Here is a 25,992-nt window from a genome sequence, read left to right as displayed (position 1 = left end):
GATTATACTCACAGGCTTCTTATTACAAAATGGATCTGAATGTGTGCAAGCCAGAAAATGCAGTTTTACAGTCATCAAACCAAAGGAAGAAATCTGAGAAATGTTTAACGTTTTCAGACAAACACAATCTGAATTACCATCTTCTTGCTCCCGTTATGCCAATATAACCAAGGTGATTTCTTACAGAATTCTTTTATCAGGGATAACAGTCATTACATTAACTTGCCTACAAAGTTAAAGGAACCTAGCTGCCAGATACCTGACGCTGCCTAAACAGGAAAGAGAAAAAACTATCACCAAAGCCCTAAGTTATACATGCATCTGTTCTCTAAGCCTGCATTTTCTAGTCATACGTTATTTATCTCACATTTTACTCTCTGTAATCACTGATGTGACTCATGCCTGAAGTTTTCTGGTTTCTAAAAATGCCACAACTACAGACTTTAAGTCCACAGCTAATTATTTTGAAGTTTCTTCTTTAAAGATACGTTTAAGGCAGTGTTCAAAATACACATTCATATGGGTGAAGAGACAGCTTGCCTGGGCAAGTACCAGAAGCAAAAGCAAGGATTTCATTAAAAAAGTGGGGAGGAAGATAGAGGGGTAGCTAGTCTTGCCTATTGGCAGAGTCAGCCTTCCAAATGCAAACCATGTGCCACCAACCTCACTGCTGTCTTCCCAGGACTGAGGAGTGGCTCTCTAAATACCTCTGTTGCTCTTCCTCCCTCTTGAGGGAAAATGGAAAAAAACTTTTATTAATGCTGCAACAAATTTAAGGAGAGGCACTTTTTTGTACTCTTTCTTCCTACATGATCTAAACTTATTTTGGATTGCTATTTGAATGTGTTTGTGACAAATACATAGTGTAAACAGAGACAGAAAGACTCGTGGAAGGAAATGGAAACAAGACTTAGAGGAGCCAGCCAACAAACATGAAAGGTTCAATGAGTTAAAAATACATAGTAGAGAGAAAATGGTTTGCTCAGCTAAATGCTGCATGAAGTCCAAAACATTGTTTCTACTCTTTCCACTTAAAAGATACTGTAATTCCATTATATATTTGCAGGCAAAACAAAAAAAAAAACAAACAAACAAAAAAAAAAAAAATAAAAAAAAAAAAATAAAAAAATAAAAAAAATCAACCCACAAACAAAAATCCAAACCAAACCAAAATAATCACCAGCCTTGTTTTCAAAGGAATGGCTTTGTGTTTTTTAAATGAACAACAATGAAAGAAAGAAAAAAAAAAAAAAAAAAAGGAGAAAAGAAAAAAACACCAGAAAACTTACCCATCTTTTGTCTGATCCACCACACCTGCAAGGAGCTGAACAGTGTTTGCATTTGGCAAACCATCCCCAATTATCTTCAGGTACCGTGTGACAAAGTCATTAGGAGACATGAAGAATTCCCCATTCTTCTCCACACTCGCATACTGTCAAATGAATGCAGTATTTAGTGTCACAACCGCATCTTTCTCCAGGTTCTCACTGCACAGGCATTATTCCCAACCCATAGCTTGTAACCTGGACCACGCTTACTGCAGGTAAGGACAGATCTGCTCTGAAGAAATTAAAACCTACAGTGAAACAGAGTAAGCAGCAAGTACTCAAACAGCTGAAGGCTTGGCTCCCTAGGCAGAATAGTGGCAGATACATGATTGTTTGCTCATTACAACAGCAATTCTCTACATTTTTTGTTTTGAAGTACAATAAGAAGCACACGTGCATTTGCAAATATGTATATGGCACTTCAGACCACTGCAGCTTTAACAGTTATGGAATACTCCAGAGTATTATATTTATCTAGAATGACTCTGTGTAGCACCTCTACTTTGGCACAAGATGGGTTTACAGCCAAGAAACAACTTTGTTGTGCTCATAGAGTAAACGATCCCACAGGAGCATCCACGTGGGGGTGCTATCTTGGAGCAACTCCAGCGCAGAGGATTCAGCTGCAGGTGGCCCCTAAGTGAAGGAGAACCTACAGCTATTCCTCCACGGCTGAACTGAAGGAGTCAGAGAGCAGCAGTTAGCAGGAAACTAAGAAAAAGCAAGAACTTGGACATCGCAGTTTAGCACTACGCAGAAATAAGAAGAGGGGTCCAAGACCTCACCACACACCTGTAATATATAGTAGCCTATGCTATACTGGCATTCTACTCCAGAAACAGCACTCAATATGCATACCTAAGTGTATTTGCTCCCAAGATACGCTTCCAGGAACAAATTACATATTGCTTTTTCTTGATATTAAATTATTTTGAAAATAATGAATAAATAAATAACACTGCCTTTTGCATCACCTTTACCCTGATTCCTTTTTCAGCCCTCAAATTTTGAAGCCCTCATTTTCGGCCGAAGGGTAAACTTCCAATCAACCCTAAATACTTTTCCCAGGACAGTGAACAAGCACCAAGAGCAGCAAAGGAACTTGCTCATTCCTTTAGCATTTTTAAGATAGGATAATAAACCATTGTTGAAGCTGCCCACAGAGCATTATCCATACTGATGATACTTCTAACTAAATTAGAAGCCTATTGATATTTTGTAGCACACTTCAAAGACATGTTTTGTTTCATGTTTGTTCCTGAGCCTTTGCTAAGGGCAGGAACTGCCAGTTTTCATTTCAGAGCTGCACTGGTGCCTGCAGAGTACGGTATAGCTGCAGTAGGCATATCACTCTCAGAGGGATGCCAAAGTGTAACAGTAAGTAGATTATTTTCTTCTAGTGCTGTATAAATACAGTCTTCAGGTACAACAATATCTTCAAGGATTCAGACTTCAGGGAAGCAAGCCCAAACAACACATAACTTGCTTTGGCATCTATATATCGGTTAGCATTTACGGACTCGTGTTTCAATAGACACTGTTTCTATCGCAAGCTTTCTAGTTGATAGACTGCAAGGAATTTTCAATTGTATACTTTTATAAGAACTAGCAGATCAATTGATTTCAATGTAATCATTTGCAGGGAGACAGAATCTTTCAGAAACCCAGCCTCAAAAACTTTTAACACAGCTGCTATTGAGAAACAAATCAAATAAGTCAGACAGTCTATGCTTCTATATTTCATTTTTTTCTTCCAGGCTAACCCCCTGCTAGGGCACTCAATAACAGAAAACAGCACAAGGTTTCAGTGTCCCCCTGTTTCTTGTCATTGTGATTTACTCAAATGTATTTGAAATCCAATCACGTACTCTATACTACATATAGAAAATGACCTTGGAAAATGTCAGCTTGATCACTTTGACTAAAATCTAATCTCTTAGGGGTTATGGTAGAAGACTTAGAAAGAGTAGACTTACTGTTGGAAATTATCATAACAAAAAGAGAAAAACATCAATTCTATTGGTTTTGGAGGAGAGGCATTAGGAAATGGTTCTTTACATTGTATTTTTCCCCACTTTGGCAATTATACCCACAGAGAATTTGATATTATACAATAGTACTTAATGGCTTTTGGTAACTTATTTCCATACTTTTTAGATACTCAAGTATTAACCAGTTCAACTCCACCTTTAATAAGATCTGCAAACACTTTACAGGGGTTTTGATGTATTAAAAATGCTAAAAGTTCATTGTAATCAGCTGTATTATATCAGCTGTATTATATTGCTAGCCACATATAAATTTCTACACAGCGGGTACCATTTCTATTTGGGAATCGTTTTTTTTTTTTTTTTTTTAACTCTTTATTGAAGAAAGAAAAATGGACGTCAAGTTATTTTATAAGTGAAAGCCTCATAGTTTGCAGAAGCAACTATACTGACCCCACCATTCATCTGAAACAGTTTAATTAACACCGGCCATGGCTTACCACGCTCAACATACTGCACTCATTCATTCTTTTTTCCCCTCAGCAAGCAGCACTATTTCTGCACTACCATCTTCCTGAGCTAGAAGTCTATTCCATCTGCATTTTGGGTTGCCTTAGTCTTGCTCTTCAAGCACTGACCTATGAAAATCCCATTCTTTTTCGAGAGTCTTTTCAGTCTCCTGACAGATAGCAGTTCCAGGGCTTAGTAAGTTAAATCTCAGCTTTCACAACTGCAATTCTCATTTCAGAGCTTTAAATACTGACAGTATATGATAAAACTATAAATACTGACTATATACATAGAGACACCTACACACATTGTTAATAATAGATCACAAGGGCCAATGGAAAATATGCCAAGAAGTGCAGGGAGTCTGGGGAACAACAGAGAGACGGAAGGAGGAGGGTGGAACTTAGAAAGGATTTAGCTCCCTTAGGCACTCACCTCCTTCATAAAAATAATTCAGATACAAGAGGCTCCCTGTAGCACTGCGGGACTTACCTCACTAAATATTAATTTAGTGGCTGGTAGCCCTACCCACACCAGGAGGATTGGAACTAGGTGATCTTTAACGTCCCTTCCAACTCAAACTATTCTATGGTTCTATGATTTTTAACCCGATTTTAGTCTTCTTTTTTTTATATCAGAATACCAATTTAGTTCAGACACTGTAGTAATAAAATCTTAGAAGGTTTGGTAAGATTTCTTTACATTTAGGTAATAGGCCAAAGAAAGCCACATACCAGCAAAACACTGTAAAACACTTCTCCAAGCAGACAAAGCAAATGCACAAGTGATTTATAACAGGTCAACTCAACTCAAAAGGAATTTAAATTAAATAATAAGTATATCCACCATTTCAAAAGGTGATATTCCCAACAGTTCTTCAAATTAAAGAAGCAGGAATAACCCTGATGGAAGGAAGACAGCAAGGATGGGAGAAGAAAGTTTACCAAATGGTCTAACAGCAAGGTGTCTGCACTAACATTTTACCATGTGTAGGAACAATACTGAAACTCCCACCCCATTCTCTGAACAATGTGGGGTTTTTTTTCTCTAAGATAGTAATACCTCATCTGAGTCAATACAATAATCACTCAGGAATGTATCTGACTTCTTGGTGAGCATTGTTCAATTCTGATAATGGTATTTAAGTCTAACATGGTAATAATACAGTGAATGATTAATGGTTGGAAAAACTATCAAGAGTTGTATGCTGCAATAAAGGAGCAAAAGATATGAAAAATTTAAGCAGAAAGAGTAAAATATTTACTTTATACATACCTTCAAAAATATTGTTTTCAACTCAGCTGGATCAGCTCTCTTGGTTAGAGCCACCTACAAGTAAACACAGTTATATTAATATCCATAATTTATAAAAAAGATGTCAAAGTGTCATTAAAAAGAAAGAATTCAAATGGCAGAATGAGAGATGAAAACAACTGTTCACCTTTAATAAATTAGGTACTGCTTTAGATGGTCATATTTATTTTACTTTCCACATTTATACTAAGTTAATCAACATTTTTGTTCTAACTGCTTCCTTTATACAACCCTGCAGTTCTTAAACAAGCACACCATAGTAAGTCATACAGATATTCAAGCATGAAATCTGTTCAGCATCCTTCTCTGTTGGGATTCGGCATTTACCACCTTCACCATATAGATTTTTATACTTCCAGCATTTTTCATCTAAGGATTTCAGAGTACCAAATGCAGCCCCCAGCTGATAGATGACAGGAATGAAATACTCAGACTTACAAACTTGTCCAAGAATGCAGCTTCCTAAAAGACCAAATTCCAATGTAAGCATTTGGTTTATTGGTATTTCTACCTCGTATTTGCAACGCTTTAAAGTATTTAAACTTACTGTATAGCTTTGGACATGGTAAAGCCAGCACAGGATCTAGATTTTTCTGCAGACTAAACAACCAGCCACTTATAACTAAAATCTAAGCTACACGTATCATCACAGACACAAAATAATTAGAAAGGTTTTGCTGTTGTGGTTTTTTTCCTCCACAAAAAAAAACACTGAACTAAAGAATATTATATATTCACTTTGGCCAACAGCATTTTCTTTGCTTACATACCATGCCACCCATTTGCTCAATTTGGCATTAAGTGGACTGATCCCTTTTGTCTATGCCTGGTATAGTTTCCCATTCCTGACAGTCAATTCAGCACACTGATCTATTTGTAATCCAAGAAAAAAATTACTGTGAAAGCACCTGAATATTCGAAAACTTTGAAAATGTCTCTTTAATAAGGAACAAACAGCAAAAGGGCAAGACATAGATTGTTATCCTCACCTAACAATTAAGCATCATACAACTTATCAGTAAAACACACCTACCCACTTTCTTGGTTCTCCAAAACAATACTAAACTGTAATGGTGGATGTATGAGGTAGACTGCAAGTGCATTTCTAGTATCACACTAGACTACTGCACAAAACATCTAAGGGGTAAAAAGTAGTCTACAACATAATAACATAAAAAAAGGAAAAAAAAAAATGCACCTGAGGTAACACTAGGACTCAGGTTAAAGTCCACAGCTGGACACCTGATTCTGTGTTTGCACAGAAATCTGTGTGGAGGTAGTTGCAAAAAATCAAAGTATAATGGTGAAGTTGGAATCTAAAAATCCATATTTTCCACGGCACAAGCTGTTCTAAATGTAATCCTTGTGTAGTAAGCAGAAATTTACTTTAACCCCATGAGTAGCTGAGAACTTCTTGAAGTGAAAAAAAAAACATTTATATACTGCAGCACAGAATCTTACCATTATATGGGCAAATAAAACATGCCTCAACCATCTACATCCATTAAAAATACTATTAGGATCACAATTCATCTGTATCAAAGTTTAAATTTTATACTATCTCAGAAATCTGCACATAAAGAAACCAGGAATTAATAGAACAAAGAAAAAAGGTACACGCTGATAGCTATACATCCATTAATCTTTGTTTGATCTCACTGAAACCAACAACAATCTTAGGAAACCTGAGACACAGACACACTTAGAGCCCTGGTGCCATTTTTCTCCTAGGTCTTCCCATTTGCAATACCGTTCAGCAAAGCAACAGAGGGTGCACAGAGAACAGAAAGCTCTTTACATGAGGGCCAGTAGCACACAAGTTGATCTCCACGCTGGAGCTGTTCATATCCTTAGATTCCTTTGCACCCTGATGTTAATTTAGCCCATTTTCTGCAGCCGAGCTCTTTTCTCCTTGCACTTGATTTACACTGATTTGTACTTTTGGTCTCACTTCCACCTCTAACAACAAATGAAAACAGAGTATTCCCACAAAAATGTAATTGTGAAACAGTGCAAGAAAACAGAATCCAGTGGGAATCGATTAAAATACATCGTTTCCAATCAATTCTGTTGATATATTTGTTGCACAAGACAGAAGGAGCAAGTTGTCAGATGGCATATCATATCAGAAGGTACAGAAGGACTGTGCTTCATGAAACAAGAACAAGATAAAGGGCAGCTGGAAAATCAGAGTTAATGCCAATACAGCATTAACATGATGGTAAACATACAAGCATTGGAACTTCCCAGCGCTACAGTAAAGATCACTTTAATGGCCACTGCCTGGATGTAAAAAAGTAACGGTTATGGGGATCCAGGAATACGAACACTTGTTCTAATAAACTTTCTATAATATTATAGTGATTCACAAGTCCAAAGATCTTGAAGTTTATTAGAGCAAGCCCGAAGATCTTGAAATTTGAGATATAGCTTTCTTTCCCACAGTTTAACCTCAGAACAGCTCAAGTGCAAAGGAAAAAGTTGAGGGAGGTAAAGATGCTCCGCTCTACCTCATTACTTTTAAAAATCCCTAACTCCGAGTTGATACGACACAGGTGATCAGTCCTTCAAGAACAGAACTGGGGAGCTCAGGGCATTTAATTCTAGAGCACACTATCTATAAGAATGTTTATGTCTGAAGAAAGGCCTAACAAGTAGTCACAAACTTGAATGACATGATGTTGAAATGAGGAGTATTTTTTAAAGTACATCCCTACTTAAATGTGACTGCAGATAGCAATGTACTTGGCACCACTGAAAGTCTTCTAGAGATGTTCTTTACTTTAATATGAGCTGTTGAGTCCACCTAAGACTCGAACGCACATGGCCCAGCTTATGTAAGAGGTCAGAGCAGATGACTGTAATGTTTCCTCTGGTTGAAAGTCTACAGATGTGCTCAAAACGTACAACTCCAAAGAAGATCAAGCCAGGGTTTGACTTAAGTTCTTGTTTAGATGAGTAAGCGGGATGTTGGAAATGAGGTAAGATGCAGCGACTGGCCAAGTATGAACAGACATCAGAACTCCATGAACAATGTGTACTACGGTACAACAACACTCAGGTTTGAGTTTTGATACAACAAACGTGCTTATGCAGACAGGAATAACCCTTTTTTTCCATATTTATGCTAACGTTAACACAAATACAAAAATTTTTCTACCCTCCTTGGTCAACTCTCCGTCACCATACAGCATCACAAGCAGCAGCTTCTGCACCATCTGTCAGGACACCATTCTCTATTTCAGCTGCCTCAGTCATCCTTTCCCATTAGCCCAGCATGTTTCTGCATATTCTCACCTCAATAATAGCACTGTTGTTCCTTCTGCACAGAATCCAAGCAAAAGGTCTTGACTGTGAAAATACAACTAGACAGCATTTGGAATATCTACCTAAAGGCAGCTGATAACTACCAAGCAGGTACATCTATTATATTCAATCCAATGAGTCAAAGCATGGTCAGCCTTGAGAATTACAATTCAACGCAAGGTACTGCAACTACAGTGAAAAACTGAACCTGAAAATCAACTCTTTGTGAGAAAATAAATCTGTTTTCATGTCCAGGTTACTAAAAACATCTTTCATCCTCAGAATTGCACACACTGAGCTTACAATCACATTTTGCAGAGTGTAAGAAGTGTAACCAATGCACACATCAGTTACCATATCCCTTTGTCTAGTAACACCTAAGAGCTTGAGCATCAAGCTGAGGAAGAGAAATGCTATTAATGCTAATCAACAAAATCTTCTTGGATTCTACACGCTGATTTAGTATGCAGAGCTACAGAATAAACACTGCTGAAACTAGAACTGTGCAGAGCCTACCTCCCATTACAGAGAAGCAAAAAAAAAATATATGCTAACTGATGGAGATGGCAAACCTCAAGACAAACTACCGTAATTCATCTTCAGCCTGTCACAATTACAAATCTCTGGACAATTCCCAGTCCAGTTTCTGCACCACGGTAAGTGGAAGCCTCGCTTCCCCCACGCGCATCAAAGCTAAGAGATCTACTTTATTGGGCAATTACCTGATATCTTTGATCCTACTTTGAAAGCCCCAAGGCAAATGCAGCTGGCTTGTTCATAAGCTGATTCTCGCACAAGGACATTCCCAATAAACAGCGGTATTCTTGCATACAGACTGATCAGGGGACCAACACAGTTATGAACTACATACACACCAAAAAATGCCTGTCATCCTGAAAATAGATGATTTATCAGTTTGTCAAACACTTCTAAATAGGTACAGCAAAGAGGTGGAAGTAGTATCTACCTTAAAGAAAACTGATGTATTTGCAAAAATAGGAAATTCTTTCTACATAAAAAGACATTTAGACACTATAGTCCTATAGCTTTGTTACTTAAAGGCTTGAAAAGCACAAGGGCTACTGCTAGCCCAACATTGAAGTAAAAATAGCTAGGCACTGTCATTGCACACCAAAGCTGTTTAGCAAGGGGAAAAAGCACCACACTGCAAACAGTGCTACCCACTACAAACTTAATGAACATACTAGAAGATAGTATCCGAGTTAGGAACAAACTCATCTGTTAGTAGGCAGTCAGCCTCTGGACTAGGACTAAGATGCAATTGTGGCAATCCTTAGAATTCAATGCAAAACACTGCAACTACAGTGAAAAACTGAACCTGAAAAATCAACTCTTTGTGAAGAAATAAATCTGCTTTCCATGTCCAGGTTACTAAAAGAAGAAGCTCAGCCCTTCCATCACTTTTGCCACCTATCACAAAGAGCTATGCTCCTCTAACTACATCAGTTCATTTTATTTCTCAAAGCAGTATTTCCAATGGTCCCATATCTACTCTACAACATAATTTTACCCAGATGATCTTCAATATTGTTACCTAAAGATCCATAAACAAGCTACTTCATTACAGACACTATTTGCTATTAACATATGCCAATGAACATTAAAAAACTAGAGACAAATTTCCACACATGCAATAATCACACATAAGAAATATTAGGGATTCTTTAATAAAAACAACCACTTATTTCAAAATGAGAATAGTCAAGTGGCATTTTCAGCCACTGATGGGCATTTTTCTAAAATAACCTTCTAAATAACCCTCTTGCCCACAACAGACAGTTGGTATGATAGATGCTAAAACTATTACCTTGCTCTCTCTTTTGCTTTCTTACACCATTCAGAAATGAAGACATACCTAAATACCACAAAAACCAACCTGCTAACATGACTTTGGTAGCTCCCTCAGTGCAATTCATATAGACGTTACCTTTTGATTCTCCCAGGGCGTGTTGGCTTACAGTAATGCTATTGCACAACCAGTGCATTGACCATAAACTCACGGCATCATCTCCCTCACATGCAACTTGCAAAACCAGTCAACTCAGTGCCAGCAATTCACTTTCTAGAGCTGAAGTTCAGGCTTATGTCTAGCAGGGACAGAGCTACTTAACCCAAAGAACAAAAGGATAGCAAAATTCTCCAGTATGACAGCAAGACCAAAACTAGTTCCTGCAAGAAGCAGAAACGAAATACGAAACATTAACCATAAACTCCCTGAACAGTGTTAAAAAAGGTTTTTCTCCAGGACTGTCAGTGTGGTGGAAGATATGCTGTGAGTAGGCAGAACAGTTTTACAGCAACAAGTGAGAACCTCCTGCCCTTTGAAGAAAACAAATCTGCGGTGGGCAGCAGCATCTTAGAGGTGTTTCAACACAAAATGCTCTGCTTAAGATAACCAGTAATTCTGTAATTATAAAGAAATAAGAAAATGTTCTATGGATGTGTCTATAAACTTATGGAAAGGTCTGTCTCAGGGTGTTGCTAGAGTAACAGCCTTTATTTGTGACACCACACTCATGAATAAGCAACTGGAAGAACTGAGCTAGAGAAAAGTTCCTATGCACTGCATGTCTTGACTAATAATTGTGTGACAGGAGTTAGGTAGGAATAACTGACAGGTAAATGTATTTTGTTTCAGTGTTGTGTTTTCTTCTTTGAACACAGAAGTTCACTTTCCAAGATCCTATTTATAATCAAATCCATCTATTCAAGTCTATTCAAAATGCTACACCTCAGTAGCTCGGAGAACTGGGAAGGATGTGGGAGTGGGCATGAATCCCTATGTACGCATAGATCCAACTGCACAATCTTTAAAGAACAAAAGACAACTGCATAATGGAAACAGCATCACACGCACGAAGCGAACTTATTGAAGGCTAGAAATGATGGGACTCAGAGAAAATCTTTAGTCCTGCAGCCAGCAACCCTTCCTCTGTGCTAATAAAAATAGCAGCAGCATTTCAGCAGATACTTGCACAAACAATAACCCTGTGCTACTGAAATACGAATTATTTTAAGTATGAATTGTTTTGTTTTGTGTTTTTTTTTTAAGGGGAAAAGAAAAGCGTGGGGTCTTTAATTTTGCCCTTTCTTATCTGCACAGCATCCAGCACAGCAAAGCACGCCCACACTCCATGACAGCTGGAAGGATGACAGCAGCTGCCCCCACCTTTCATGGGTAAACACAATTGAACCTCTGTACATGGGGAATCTGGACTTCAAATCACAAAAGCTCTCTCTTCTCTCCTACAGATTTCACCTGCAATCTAATGATATCTGTGCTACAGATGAGCATGCAGATACGCTCTCTTCCTGCAAGCGCTGTGTCACCATTTGCCCAACTCCCATTGCACGGGCTTCAGTTTTCAGTTACGAGTTCACATCCCTGAACACAGGGCAATTACAGAGCAGAGGAAGCTTAATACTTTCCTTTACAATTCTTATCTTCAGCATTAGCAATAAACAAATTCCTGCCGTTTAAATATTAGCAGATGACACAGCAGCTACAGGCCACTGTGGGAACACGACCTTCATTCTTGGTAAGAGCCTGAGCAGAAAGCTCAAGCTACCAAAACGTGGACTTGGAACCAATCCCCCAGGTGGAAATATCAGATAACCCAATGAAGACCTAACTCAGTTATGTAAAGCAGTTACAGGCTGATCTGAACTCAGCCAAAACTATGAAAGAGTTCACAATAACTTCACAAAATTGGAAAAGTTGTAAGATACCTGACAACAATAATTAAAAACCTCTCATCTCCTTAAGAACCTGGGGAAACATTTCCAGCATTTTAATACATTTTAATTAGAATCAATTCTGATTTTAGCTTGAATGATTTGGCTTCTCCTTAGTGATTCTCTGTTATTACAGGCATTTGCATAAAGTAACAGCTGTTTCATTAAAACACCACATTTACTGGTGCTGCATAGTCATCACGGTGTTCATATGAGCTCATTTGGTTGCCACGGAAATGACGATGATGTCAAACTGAGCATTCTGATTTAGAGGTAGGAACCAGAAGAAAAATGAAAAATTCTAAAATTACTTTCACAGAGGCATCTTTTGGAGACAGAAAAACAGAATAAAATCAATTTGATTTGTCAAGAAAGATTTCCTTTTTCTTCGGGAGCACTGCAGTTACATTCTAAAAACACAGGAAGAGACAAACATGGAGGAGGATTTAAAATGCTAGACAAATTTCAGCAGTATTGTTTCAACGTATCCAGGAGTTGTTCAGTTTTGCTCACTAGACTCAGGACATCATGAAGGAAATTGAGCCGTATGTCTGCTATCCCATAGCGCTGCTGCTATCAGCTCACAACGCAGCTCCCTTCTGTCAGTGACTACTGAAAACATATGGAAACTCCAAAAGCATCCTTCTTTCTGACCAGCTGATAGGAATGCAAAAACAATGCTTTGCCTCAGGGAAACTCAAGGCAATAAACCCATGGTTACTCCTCAAGACTTTCATAAACTGTGTCAACCTTCAAATAGTGAATAGAAACATCAAGTGAGCTTAGAGCAGTTTTTATTACAGATTCCTTTGTTTGCCGGAATATAAATTTATTTAAGCAAACTCTGGGTCACACAAAACAAAGTACTCTCATGTTTTCAAAGCCACAAAAGAACTGTAACTACTACTACGTATAGAACTTTCTAAAAGAGAGAAAGAAAATATTTGAAAGCCTCTTCCTGCATCCTTTGCTAAGCTACTCTCATCATTTCTGAAATTCCCCTTTCCCTTCTTCCTCCCCCCCCCAGCATATCCACAAGAAAAAGAGAAAAAAGCTGGTTTACCATCTTTGTCGATGGCACATAAGATAAGGAACTGTTAGGTGCTATATTAATTATAGAAGATTTGGGATTAATATTTACAGAACAGTATTTGGACTGAATACTTATGAGCAGGATTGTGCATGGCTTATTCTCCTAACAGATTCTGAATCAATAGGTTGCACATAACGAATCACCAAATGCCAACCATTCGAGGTTATGGTCACTTCTCGTTTTTTTTCCCACTGTGAGCAGAAAAGACAAGTCCAAAAGTTTTGCAGTGCAATGTCACAGGGTAGAAAAGATCACTCCCACCGCTTCAATCCTGAAAGAAAAGATGCGGCTCAAGTAACAGATTTGGGCACGTGAACGAAGTAAAAGCAACTGTATAAAGTTTGTTGTTGCCATGTTTTTCCTCCTTTTGAACAGCATCAACACAGAACTAATTCCCAATCTTTACGAAGCAGTTTCCAGTCAGACTGACACACAATGGCAAGCAGCATTAGACAGGTGAAGTGACAGGGAGGAGGAAGGCTGACTTGATGTCAGTGACAAAAACTATTTTAATGGAAATGTGAAATTATTCAAAAATTTCTTCCCCTAAACATGTGAAGATTTCTCAAGTCAGATCCAGACTGCACAATGGGCTGAGAGCAGGAATCAGCCAGAGTATTTCTACATACCGCTTTTTTTCTAATGGCTTTTCAGACACAGTGCCTTACTTAAAGGTTTCCTCTGCCAAAGATCTGTTAAATCAGTGATGTCCCATCAAACAGTACCTGTCAAACACGATAAAGCCCTACAATAATAAAATACGTGACCAAGAGGATTTAGTAGCCAGGGATTAAAGGAAAAGTAGAAACAGGCCATATTTGAAAAGAACAGAAAGATGATAATAATGACACTGCTGTTTGCTCAGTAACATTAATTTTCAGATCTCTTTTCTTCTTTCCTAAAATTAGACCTGTGTATGAGGTCATGCGACGGATGGATGCGACAGGAAAGTCACGTAGCAAAGGACAGATGACAACGCCTGACTCCTACTGCAGAACATGCCTTTCAATTAACTCCTTCAACAGGGAACCTCCTGCTCTACCGACAGAAGACAACACCCCATCCTCTCTCTGTAGCATCACACGCCAGCCCAGAGCTCAGCTGAGAAGCTGTCACAGGTATCTGGCATAAAAGAGCTGCAGGAAGAAAAAAAAAGCAACGCAATATCACAAGTAGGCAGAGATGGGAAGAAACATTAAAACAGATGTTGTTTCTCAGTGCAGGAGGCCCAAGAGGACTGTTAGGGCTGCACTATGCATATACACACAATACATATTTATACACATACTCTGGTTTGGGGGTTTGTGGTAAAATGCACGGCAGCATGTACACATTTGAATACTGATCTCCAAATCAGATTTGCTTGCACAGATGTAGAATTTGTGTGTCATGATCCTGCTGACGGCTTTTTATGTTTTGGAGATGTTACCTGCATTTTGATTAACTGCAAAGCTTTCAGTCTTTGATGAAAGATGCAGTCGGATGCAGCTCAAGCTACTCCAACACTGAATAATTTGCTCTAATTTATTCCTTACAAGAAGGATTGTACCTTACTGCTTTACTTAGATTAAATGGGCACATTTGCTAACTCCCCAGAATTAAATATCCGTTGACTGGAAAAAAAAACAGCCAAGAGTTCTATTGGCTGAGAGAGTTCAGAGAAGTTGGGATAAAATCCAGCAACTTAAGTAAGAAGACAATTACAATTTCTTCCTCCTACTGGCTGGATGATTGGCACCTGGCACAGGATCGTCCTTGTGAAAGCATCCTCCGCTGTTGACTAAGTGCACTTTTAGGCAGTATGCAAACACTATCAAGAAAAGGTAGAAAAACATGTGCCCTTCTATGACTCCGTATTCTCAAATCTCTAGACATTATTTTTCCCAGCACACAATGTCAGAAAGGAAAACAAAAGAACAAAGTGTGCTAGATGTTTTCTCTCCATACCTCCTCGCAAAACCAGCACTAAAAAAAGACTCCAACTGCCAAGGAACCTTCTTTGAACCTTCTATTTTGTGATAAGTTTAAACTTATCTTCTCAGATGGAAATGAAGCTCAGCTCCAAGAAAGAACATTTTAAAATCTGCAGTAAATAAAGATCAGGTAATATTCAGCAGCAGAAACTGAAGTATATGAAAAGATAAAATTGTGCACAAAGCTGGAAAAATGAGGGGTCAGCAGCACTTTATACACCAGATGTAAATTTCAGAATTTCAGTTATGAAGGAACTGTAACACGTTTACAGTGTCAGAAACGTGGGGAGGAATAATTTGCATTTGGAGAAAAAAATGGAATTCAAATACATCAGAGTGCTATCCTCATCCTTCTCCTGAAATTTTCAATTTAAGAAAAATATGTTCAGATGTATCAGAAAAATTCAGACTTTGATTCCCTATGTTCTCATTCTGCAGTTTCACAACTGATCCGAGCTGATGAGATGCTACACTTCAAATTTCCTCGATGGCCATTTAGCTCAGCAGCCAACACTTCAATGCACAAGGACACTAACTTAGAAGCATTCAGAGGAAGGGAATAAAAAATAGTAATAACAAAAAAGGAGCTATCTATTTATAAGGTTGCCAAATAATTACAGTCATCCAGTCACCCAGCACTTTCTTTCATGTTTTAGCTTTGGAATTAAAGTTGCTCTTCATAATTCTTCCACTGCCCTAATCATCAAGGATATAAAATTATGGTTGTACAAAGCACGCATGTTGCTCTTCCAGCGGGTCCCCATAAGTGCAAACGTAATCTTTAGAAGTATTTTATTGTTTCTACCTATTTTTAATCAAAGAGTAGTTAATTCAAAGAGTACTGAAATGGCTGAAAAGGCTACAAACCTGCAATACTTTGTGGAGCAAGAAGTAACAGTCTCGAGAGTCATTATCTGTCCTGTTCATTGCATTAACAGAAAGAATATCAAACATCTAGACAGACTCAGGAGGTAAGTGAGGCTCATACAGAAGTCTGTAGCATCTTTTGGAAACAAGAGGCTACTTGGACACTGCTTGACTGAGACCATGGGTAAGAACCAAACCGTATCGCCTTCTCCGCTTCCATAGCTAACATTTAGATGTAAGTTAGAGCTTTGTTTTAAGGAGGACAAGGTGATGGCAACCCCCAGATCCCTCCCAAAACCTACATCTAAATTCAACTCAACTGCCTGACAAGGAGCACAGACTGTTAGGCGTAAGTCTGCTGTGAGGACATCTCCATCCCACAGACAAGAGTTGTGGGGAACCAAGAAAACATGTCACTTAGGAAAGGAACCAGATTTTTGAATGACTAAAGCAATCATAACATGCAGCAGCACCATTTATTGCAATAAACTCTGATTGTATTTAGTACAACAAACTCAGATCTCAGTCTGGAGATCTAAAACCAGCAATGAAACAAAAATACCTAACGAGAACCTAAGAAACTGGTAGTAATTATGCCTATAAATATCAGCTAGTAAGAGCAGAAAAAGTTTGTATTGCCAACCCAGCAATTCACAGTCCTAAATATCACAAGGAGAGCTGTGACTCCCATCAAAGCTCCCAAGCAGATACACAGTTCAGCACTGGCTTTTGAGATTGGGCCTCCTGCTGAAGGGATAAACATTAGTTATGCTAACATGGAATGGTAGGGAGTGAGACAAGAGCCTACAAAGGTCACAGTCACAAAGGCAACAGTAACCTAAAACTCAAAGGCACGAAGTTTTACCTATACACATACGGATAATTCAGAAAAGGCCACAATGCCTACCAATCAAACGTATAACAGTATTTCAAAAACAAGCAAAATACAGAGTCTACTGCATCACATGGAAGGTTCAACCGTCTTCATCATTGGGATAAACCCCCTATCTCTCCTATGTTTCTGAAGTAATAAAAAAGCTTCAGATAACTAGGAATTCACCAGTTGCCTCACACCTAACTGGCTAAGATTGCAGTTGTCTTCTGTGTGCCATTTACTTCTATGCTGAGCTGAAACTCATCAGCACCATCAGAAAAATGCATTGGAACTTGCTGGGCTAATCAAACGAAATGCAGGTATAAACTTGAATATTCAAATCAACCAATTGGAGATACATCCTTAAAAACAAGCAAACACAAGAAAAACAGAAACCACAACACTCCACCATCTGCAAGGTCAGTCTTATTTCTTATTTCTGCTTCTATGGAAATTTTCCATCAAAGTTTTCCTTTTAAACGCATTCCTGTGAGCGCAGTTACTGAGCTGTACAGAGAAAATGGGACAAAAGTCTCCCAAAGAGTCTGGTATAAAATTTAAGAGGAAAACAGTGTAAGAGAACAAATGATGACAAAGGTTTCTTGGTGTTTCAGTTCCATTTTTTTCTTCTAACCATGTAGTCTGCTGCCCACAAGCATTAAGATAAACAATAGCAGCATTAGTTGACCAAGTAGTTCCAGAACAACCTCAGAAGTTTGCCTCTGCCAAACTTACTGTTACACCCCCAAGGCTATATTCTTGCACCACGTTAAGGGAAAAGGCCCTGGCATCTTCACAGTTATCCATCCCATTACAAGCAAAGCATGAAGGGCTGTCAACAACTGAATTGCCTGATCCATGGAGAACAGGACAGATATAATTTGCATTAAATAAAAAAAAAGAAGAAAAGAAAAAGAAACCAACAATTCCTTCTCATTTATATGCTGAGAGCTATATACATTACACTACGTCACTATGGAAGACGAACAGCACTGTTCTGTTTTACTGTGATCTGACTTAAGGAAAACAAAAATCAAACAAAAAAAATCACCCAAACCCAAAGAAACAAATGAGCAAATACAGTTTTCTTTCTGCCAAGTCAGTTACCCACTCCAATTCACCACGGTACCTTTACATTACCCTAGTACTGCTGCTGCATGCTCAGTACGCCCAAGTTGAATCAATGTTTCAGGGTTACTGCTGGCTTTCAAAGCACAGTGATCAGGAGGTGCAGGAAGCACACAGTGTCTCCCCAAGCCAAAGGGCACCTCTGCAGCAGAACAGTCTCTGCAATGGGCCAGTAGCCAGGCCTAAGGCAGGGCTGGCCCAGCTTGGGGCTCCAAACAAGAGCAGACAACCTCCTGAAACTATAGGAGTAGAGATGATATTTAGGAGATTTCAAAATTATTTTTTGACAGGCATGGCTGTCCAGTCAGAAGCTTACAAATCTCAATGCTCTCTCTACAAATACAATGCTTGTTTGTATAACTGCAAAATGCATTTTGTTCAGCCTCCCAGTGTCAGACCCACGAGCACACTCACTATTCCAGTCACAGCATGATGCAAAATCTGTCCCTCAATGAGCAAAACCAGCACATGCAGGTTATGATTTTCAGGATTCCTGAAGTCCCAGCACCATCCAGCAGCACTGCAGGCTGACCGAGGAGCACAGCCATCTCAGACACCATTCAGAATTACCACTCCGGCCAGGAGCCATGCACAAACACACCCAGCGTGCACTGCAACCCCCCAAAGCGGGATGGGAGCTATCAGCCATGCAAAATGCATAAACGTGGCAACAGACAATGCAAATCTCTCCCTCTCACCTGAGAACCCTAATTGTCAGCAACTGAATGGGTTTCTTGTATTACTAACTGCACAGTACTCCTGCCTGACAGAGAGCTGCAAGGCCTGATGCAGGAAGATCTGCCAGAGACACCCTTATCTTTTGATTCCCCACAGGTTCACTTTGCCTGCTGCTCAGCATGCCAGCATAGCTACTGCAGATAGCTATTCCTGGACAACTCAGATAGGTTTCTTAATTCTACTCCCAAAGCCAAAAGGCTAAGAGTTAGGCATGGGGTGTTGATCTACAGAAAGCCAGAAGATGTTGTGCACCTACATTCCAGGCTCCAGTTTGCATGTGACCAAGAGTTACACCAACAAGCAAGGTAGAACTCCAGAGGAACCCCAAGAGTGCACTCGCTGGTCAGCAAAGAAACAGCTCTTGCAGGCTGCCTCAGACTGCAAGGCATCAGTGGCATGTGAATCCAGCACTTGAGGTTAAGCATCTCTTAGGTATCCAGTAAGAAGAGTTTGTTGTTGCCAGGCTTGTAACAAGCTCTGTTTCTTCTGTTTCTTCTCTAAATGCACGTAGCTTGGTGTACATATGTGCACTTCTGCACTCTCTCAAATGCTTTTTTTTCTCTTCACCTCTTTAAAGAAAAGAAAAATACTAACAACCCACTCCTTATGAGCAATTTCATCCTTTAACACACTGAGTTTTGCACAAGCCAAGTAACATTTTTGGTAAAGAATATAATTGCAATTGTATGTTTCTAAGGTATTGTAAATAGCATGAAATTATTTTAAAATGTTATGAAAATGCATTTGCCGTGTTCCTTTAAGTGTTTTAACAAAGCTTCTGTTGAAATTGCTTTATTCCAAAGCAATCGAAGATAGGGTCTTTTTATAAGGATCTCTTTATCTCCCTACAAATGGTTGAGATACAGATATTTCCAGAAAGGGAGTGCACCAGAAAATATGCAATCTTACATTTTACAACTCATAGTCATCTAGCACCAGAAAACATCAGCTGCTATGTTTCTGAAGACCACGCTGTAGCTCAAGTAAAACAGCAATATTACAGAAGCACCCGGAAGCCTTATACAAGTTCAGGTCTGGTGACATACAAATATGCAGGCTCTGTTCAGTACTGTCAAGCCATTCTATAGCCAAAGCAGAAGCAATTCAAGAGATCAAAAGCAAAAATGAAGCTAAAATTAAGCAATGCATTCATGCTATCTTCCAGGAAATACAGTATCACATACCTCCTTGTCACAATCCTTGGACAACATAGATAAATAAAATAGACATCGGCCTAAACAAGCTGGTCAGAAGACAGATCGTTATCATTCAGGGATGTAAGCTTGTCTACATTACAGCATCAGGAAGAATGCCTTATCATTTGAAGCACACTTTCAAGAGCATCTCTAACTATCTGGGACACAAAGCTGCATAGAGAGTGGAATTCATTTCCTGACATGATAAGATCCAGATAACTTAGAAACTTTTCAGCAGTATCACAATGGAAGAGATGCACGTGAGGATGTATGCATAACTCTCAGTCCAGTAACACTTTCCCAGGGCTATCCTGGAAGTCAGGTTACTCTGCAGTTGATCTTATAGGGACACTATAAAGGAAAAGAGTAAGTTTCAGAAACATGCTAAGAACGCTGATAATTTCAACACATAGTCCCATCTAACACATTAAAGACATAAATCCACAAAACAGCCCCCACCTTGAGAAAGAAAAGGGGGCAAGTACAGTAGTACTATAAAGTACCTACAAACACACAGGCACAACTAAGAGCAAAAAGGAACAGTGTAATAAAGCTCCTTTTCAGGGTAGCTGCTCCCCCAGTGCTCACTGCAGAACAGAGCTCTGTGGAGTTTTCCAGCAGGTCACTTTCTGAGATTATTCTTACCAGTGGGCTTTGAAACTGGATGCACACCCTGTGGGATTAGGTGGTTCCCATAAACGTAAATGTGCAGGAAAAGAAACAAAAATGAAACAAAGCATATGATAATGGTGTGTGGGAGGGGGAAGGAGAGTAAATCACTTGCTTCCTCCTAGGTATGAAGTTACCTAGACTCACACAAATTCTTGATCAGACAAACTCTGGCATCTCAAGAAGATAAGACATAGAAAAAGGTCATAGGCAGCAAAATAATACACGTTTTTCTCTGAGGAGGTGAAAAAAAGTCTTATGATACACAAAGCATTTCAGAATTTATAGGCTCATGCCCAGCTACACAACAGCAAGCACTTGCTAGACTCATACAGACCAGCAAGGTCAATTCCCCTTGGATCTTACACAGTGCTATCACATCCAAAAAACATGACCACGATGCAGTTCAGTGTCATGACACTATTAAGGCACAAACTGAGTGATGATTCAGGAAAACAGAGGTTCTCTCCTTACTCACCAGCCACTCGTTTCCCACAGTGTCACTGGTGGTGTTGGGTGTCTGGAGCCTATCCATAAGGGACTGCACTCCCTTTGGGGACACAGAAGCCCATCACAATGCGAGGCTCCCTCACCTGTTCACTTTTGAGGGCCAATGCAATGCAGTGCAATTCTACTCTACCATATTGAAGGAAGAAGGTAAGAACAGCATTACCTAGGGCAAGAAGAGCTAATTCGCTCTGTATCCAGACACAACTCAATCTATTGCTAGAAAGGGGGAAAGGAGCATGGGAAAAGGAGCTGAATGAAGGAGGTGTGATGCGGATGGATGATGCAGAAAAGGAGCACGCTGGCCATCCATGATAGCAAAATAACACTTGTGGCATGGCTGCATCAGAATCTAATGGTTCTGGCATTGTCTGGAATCACATTCTCCCTGAATCTTACTGTCATGGTGTTCATATTTCAACCACTGCAAATCCAGACTCCATCAGTTCACGTGGCACTGGGCCACCACTTGTGCACACAAAAAGGCCCAACAGAGCCAGGGCCAGCACTCCAGTGAACTCAGTCAGTGCAACGCATCTTGTGGGACTGGGGCCTTCACTGATAAATATCAGGCCACACTAACACCAAGGCATGCAGAAGTCTGGGATGGGCACTAATGGCCTTCTTTAACAGTAAACGCTACCAGAAACAAAATGTAACTCCACTGATACAGTTTCCAAGGCAGTTAAAAAATAAATATAAGCAAAAATAGAATAAAAAGTTGCTAAGCATACCCAAATCGTGTAACAAAGTTTATTTCCCAGGCATTAGAAACATCCTAAATATTGTCATGTAGGTAAGGGCAGCAACCTTACCTACTCATTAGTACATTTTGACAGTCAGGTTCTAGTTCTTAAAAAGATTGATGCATGCACTTAATTTTAAGCATGCAAACAGTCTCACTGGATACTGAAGTAAGGTTCATGGCTTTACTTGAACAGTTGTTTTGCAACTACTGTTTTAGCATATGACATTTACATCACACTTTGTTGATAAGGCAATCACTTTTAAACAAGCCATTTATGCATTCTGGGTAGTAGAAGTAGCCCAGTGGATACAAGTTCACACATGCAAAACAATCACAGTAGAAAAAGACAGATAGACCACAGTATTTAAAGATCTTATCCTATATTAGTGCTACGCAGCTAAATACAACTGTCAAAATTCATTCACATGCTATCCATAGCAGAGATGAAGTTCAATGCTGTACAACACTTCCATGCAAAGCCCACAGTTTTCACACAGCTTTCCACGTCTTAACGTGCCTACTGAAATCATCCAAGTTTGGAATTTGCTTTAATACAATTTCAACTCCTTTGAGGGCAGCCTAGTGGCTGTGAAGTATAAAGTAAAAAAAAATTACACGTACTTTCTGCTATTATAAATAACAGTTTCTGGCCTTGAGCTGAGGAGATAAAGTAGCAAAGTGGCAAAGGCAAAATCAGATACATGAGCAGGTTTCATTGTGAAGCACCTTAGAACTTCACATGGAAAAATAATTTTATATTTTACCAAGCAGTATGACTTTAAAAAGATATCAAGTCACACTTTGAACATGCATGATACAATCACTACGGCCAGAACTGTGTAATGGTTCATGGAGCAAGGGCAGCTTACATTCACTCAGCAGCCACAGCCAATTCAGCTGTAAAACACACTCTGGGTGAATCACAGGTGGCATGAGCTAGATTGTGTAACGTGTCTCTCTAAAGGAATCTGACTAAAGGGCAGACAAAGCATGGTGCCTGCACTGTTAAACACTCAAAAATGAAGAAATAAAGCATGAGATGCTGTGTACAAGCCCATTACAGTACTATACATGCATTACCATAGTTTTTCCATAAAGCTTGTGTTTTCTGCAATTCAGAGAATGAAGCCAGCTCTTATGAAGGTAATTTAGTTATCAGTAGGTTAAAATTCTACTGAAACATCTCATCTGTCATTTTCCTGGACGCATGTGCAAATATAATTTGCAACACAGTTTTCTCAAAACGCTCTCAGGAAACACTTCTGAAGACTCCAAACACACGTTTGTGTGTAACACAGGTGAAAACTTACACAGCATATAAACACTGTATAAGTAGTATGACACCGAGTAACAAACAGTGATGAAAACTCTATGGCCCTGTTATGGACACAAAAGCTTGCATGCATAAAAGGTCTGCCCATTTCTTGATCCCTGAGTGCTTAACCAGGCAACCATGACAGCATCCCATTTGGGCTTTCCTTGTGAAAGACCAAATTCCTAGAGTCCGCTTAACATGTCAGCAATGGAAATCTTGCAAGTGAGGAACAATGACACTCAATTCCAAAGACTCATATGCCTAAAATGGTATAATTAAAAAAATTAAAGGAAGCGGTCATGCAGGATACTGGCAAGGAGAAGGGACTGAAGGAATTTTGAAAAAATCATTCAACTCACCAGTCCATTGTTTGGCTGAGGTGAAAAAGGCAAACATTACTGAGATGCATCAGTGAGGAAGTTAGAACACAAATCAAGGCCCACGCCTGCAAGCACATGTGAATAACTTAAGGCCCAGAAGCTCTTAATGTGGCAAAGTTATTCATGTGTGTGCTTGCAGAACCTGAGTTCACACGTTACCGTTAGGGCGCATAACGCTACTTACGTGTTGTTGCTGACTACAATAAAAGCAGAAAGTCATCTGAGTTTAACAGCAACTATTTCACCTCAAAATGATAAAAACCCTTCAAGTCTCACAAGATAACAATAATTAATCCAGTCGAGCTGCTCCCAGTTCTGCTGCTGTTTGGTTTTGTTGGGATTTTTTTCGTGTTTTCTTTTTTAACCTAAGTCATTCAAATCTGCACACAGCTTTCCTCTGAAGTTACCTGAGGGCAGTAAACCCTGGAGTAGTACAAAGTGCTGCACCTCTGTCTTGCAATGCACCAAGGATGCTTACGACACTCATAACAAAGATGTATTCTTTTTATTAGGTATCTCATTGCCAAGTTCGGCGTAATCTGAAACATTCTGTATTCAGCCTAGTTTCTCCCCAAGCGTTGAGTCCTTCCCATGTATCCTACTAAAGATTTGGGTAATAAACAAAGCTAAAAGAAAAAGGCCACCATGCATATGCACAGCATAGAGCACATCCGTATATCCAATTAAGACAAACACTAGCTACTCATACAATATGTTTAAAGTATAATTGAGTACTACGGATTCAAATGAACTGCAGACTGCTTCTTACAGTTTATAAATTCAGTGAAATGAAGACCCAAGCCTGAGTTTCATAAGAAGTATCTAATATGCTGTCAGTATGGGCCAGCGGGCAATTAAAAAAAAGTTGAGACAGCTAAGGTTTGTTAATCCTAATACTAAAGGATGACTGTTTAATATATTTTAGCAAATAAGGAGGAATCGTGCACTGCTCGATCCATTATAACTGTGGGTACTTCAGTTCCCAGTGAACTAGATGCTGACAGGAGCAGCTCCATCACAGCCTTACTGGCATACAGGAGCACGGAACTCCAGCCAGAGCGTCTGAGCACGTATATGTGTTTGCTTGGCTTTCTTACTGGAAGTTTTACTATTTTTTTCACATAGATGTGTCTGTCATTAGGAACGGAATACCCACTTTTAATATGGCCTTCCTTTGATAGACAGCCAGTTGTGGGGGGAGGTGAGGTGGAATCGTGTTATTGATAAAACTATTTACGTTAATTTGTTACACTGAAACGGCACAAAAGCCTAGCAGAGCAGTACCCATCTGATGGGAGAGCGCAGAGAGAGGTGAAGCCGGTAGGAATTACAAGCAAAAATGGAAACGGCAGGATTCCTCCACAGCTACAGTGCAAAAAGGGAAGAGAAGGCCGCAGAGGGCGACCCGCAGGCCGGGCCCGAAAGCGGACAGGGCCGGCACCGCGCTCCGGGCCGGGCGCACCTGGCGCCCCGCAGCCCCGACCGCCGGCCTCCGCGCCGGGGCCCCGCCGCGCCGCCTCCTCCCGCCGAGGCTCCCCAACCGCCGCAGCCCGGCACGCGGCCGCCTGCAAACGGCCGGGCACGGTGGTGCTCGGCGGGGCCGGGGAGGGCCGCCCGAAGCGGGCCTCGCCGTATCGGGCACGCGGCGCGTTCCGAGCGGAGAGCGGGCCCGAGCCCCGCAGGTTAAAAAAAGTCCCCGCCGCGCAGCCTCTGCGCCCGCAGGCGGGAGGCCGGCACCTCGCTGAGCGCCGAGCGCGGGCCGGGCGGCCCCGCTGCCCTGCTGCGCCCCTTCCCCGTGGCCGGCGCTCCGCGGCCGCGCGGAGGAGGCGCCGCCCGCCCTTAAGTTTCGCCAAGGACGGGCCCGAGGTCACGGCCGGCACCCGCCCGCCTCCCCCCGCAGCCCCTTCCCCGCCGAGACCGCCGCCACCGGCCGCACGCCGCGGGCCCGCCGCCCGCCCGCCGGCGGGGACTTACCTTGGCAGCCATGCTGTGCCCGGCTCAGCCACCCCCTTCCCTCCCCTCCCTTCCCTTCCGACCGCGGCAGGCAGCTTCTCCGCCTGCGCACCAGCCCGCCAGCGCCGGCCGTCACCGCTCTCCAGGCGCGGACGGGGCGCGCGGCGCCGCCAGCCCATTGGCTGCACCGCCCGGCCTGGCGCGGCCCGGCGCGGCCCGCGTGATCGTCCGGCACGGCGCTGCCTCGGGGCCGGCGGCCGGGGGAGCGACGCGGCGGGAGAGGCCTCGGGAGCCCAGGGTGCCCGCAGCCTGGCGCCCCTCTTCGCTTTAATCCGCGGTCGGTGCCCTC

At 40.8% G+C, this 25,992-nt stretch overlaps 1 protein-coding gene across 1 annotated transcript in view; it reads right to left on the bottom strand.

Moving 5' to 3' along the window:
* The window catches only part of SLC25A13 (solute carrier family 25 member 13), a 92,877-nt gene extending 67,132 nt beyond the window's left edge, over positions 1-25,745 (bottom strand). Inside the window, exons 1-3 of the mRNA XM_042816541.1 lie at positions 25,665-25,745; positions 5,102-5,155; positions 1,290-1,432 (exon numbers count right to left, since the gene is read on the bottom strand). Of these exons, the coding sequence (XP_042672475.1) occupies positions 1,290-1,432; positions 5,102-5,155; positions 25,665-25,676 (209 nt within the window). The 5' untranslated portion in view covers positions 25,677-25,745. The remainder of the gene's footprint in view (positions 1-1,289; positions 1,433-5,101; positions 5,156-25,664) is intronic.
* Between the last annotated feature and the right edge of the window lie 247 nt (positions 25,746-25,992).

Source organism: Centrocercus urophasianus, unplaced genomic scaffold, assembly GCF_019232065.1.
Source record: "Centrocercus urophasianus isolate 14NV4802_14NV808 unplaced genomic scaffold, USGS_Curo_1.0 seq_16, whole genome shotgun sequence".
In the NCBI taxonomy this organism is placed as follows: Eukaryota; Metazoa; Chordata; class Aves; order Galliformes; family Phasianidae; genus Centrocercus; species Centrocercus urophasianus.
Note: the sequence above shows the minus strand (reverse complement) of the source record. Positions and strands in the feature narration are given on the sequence as shown.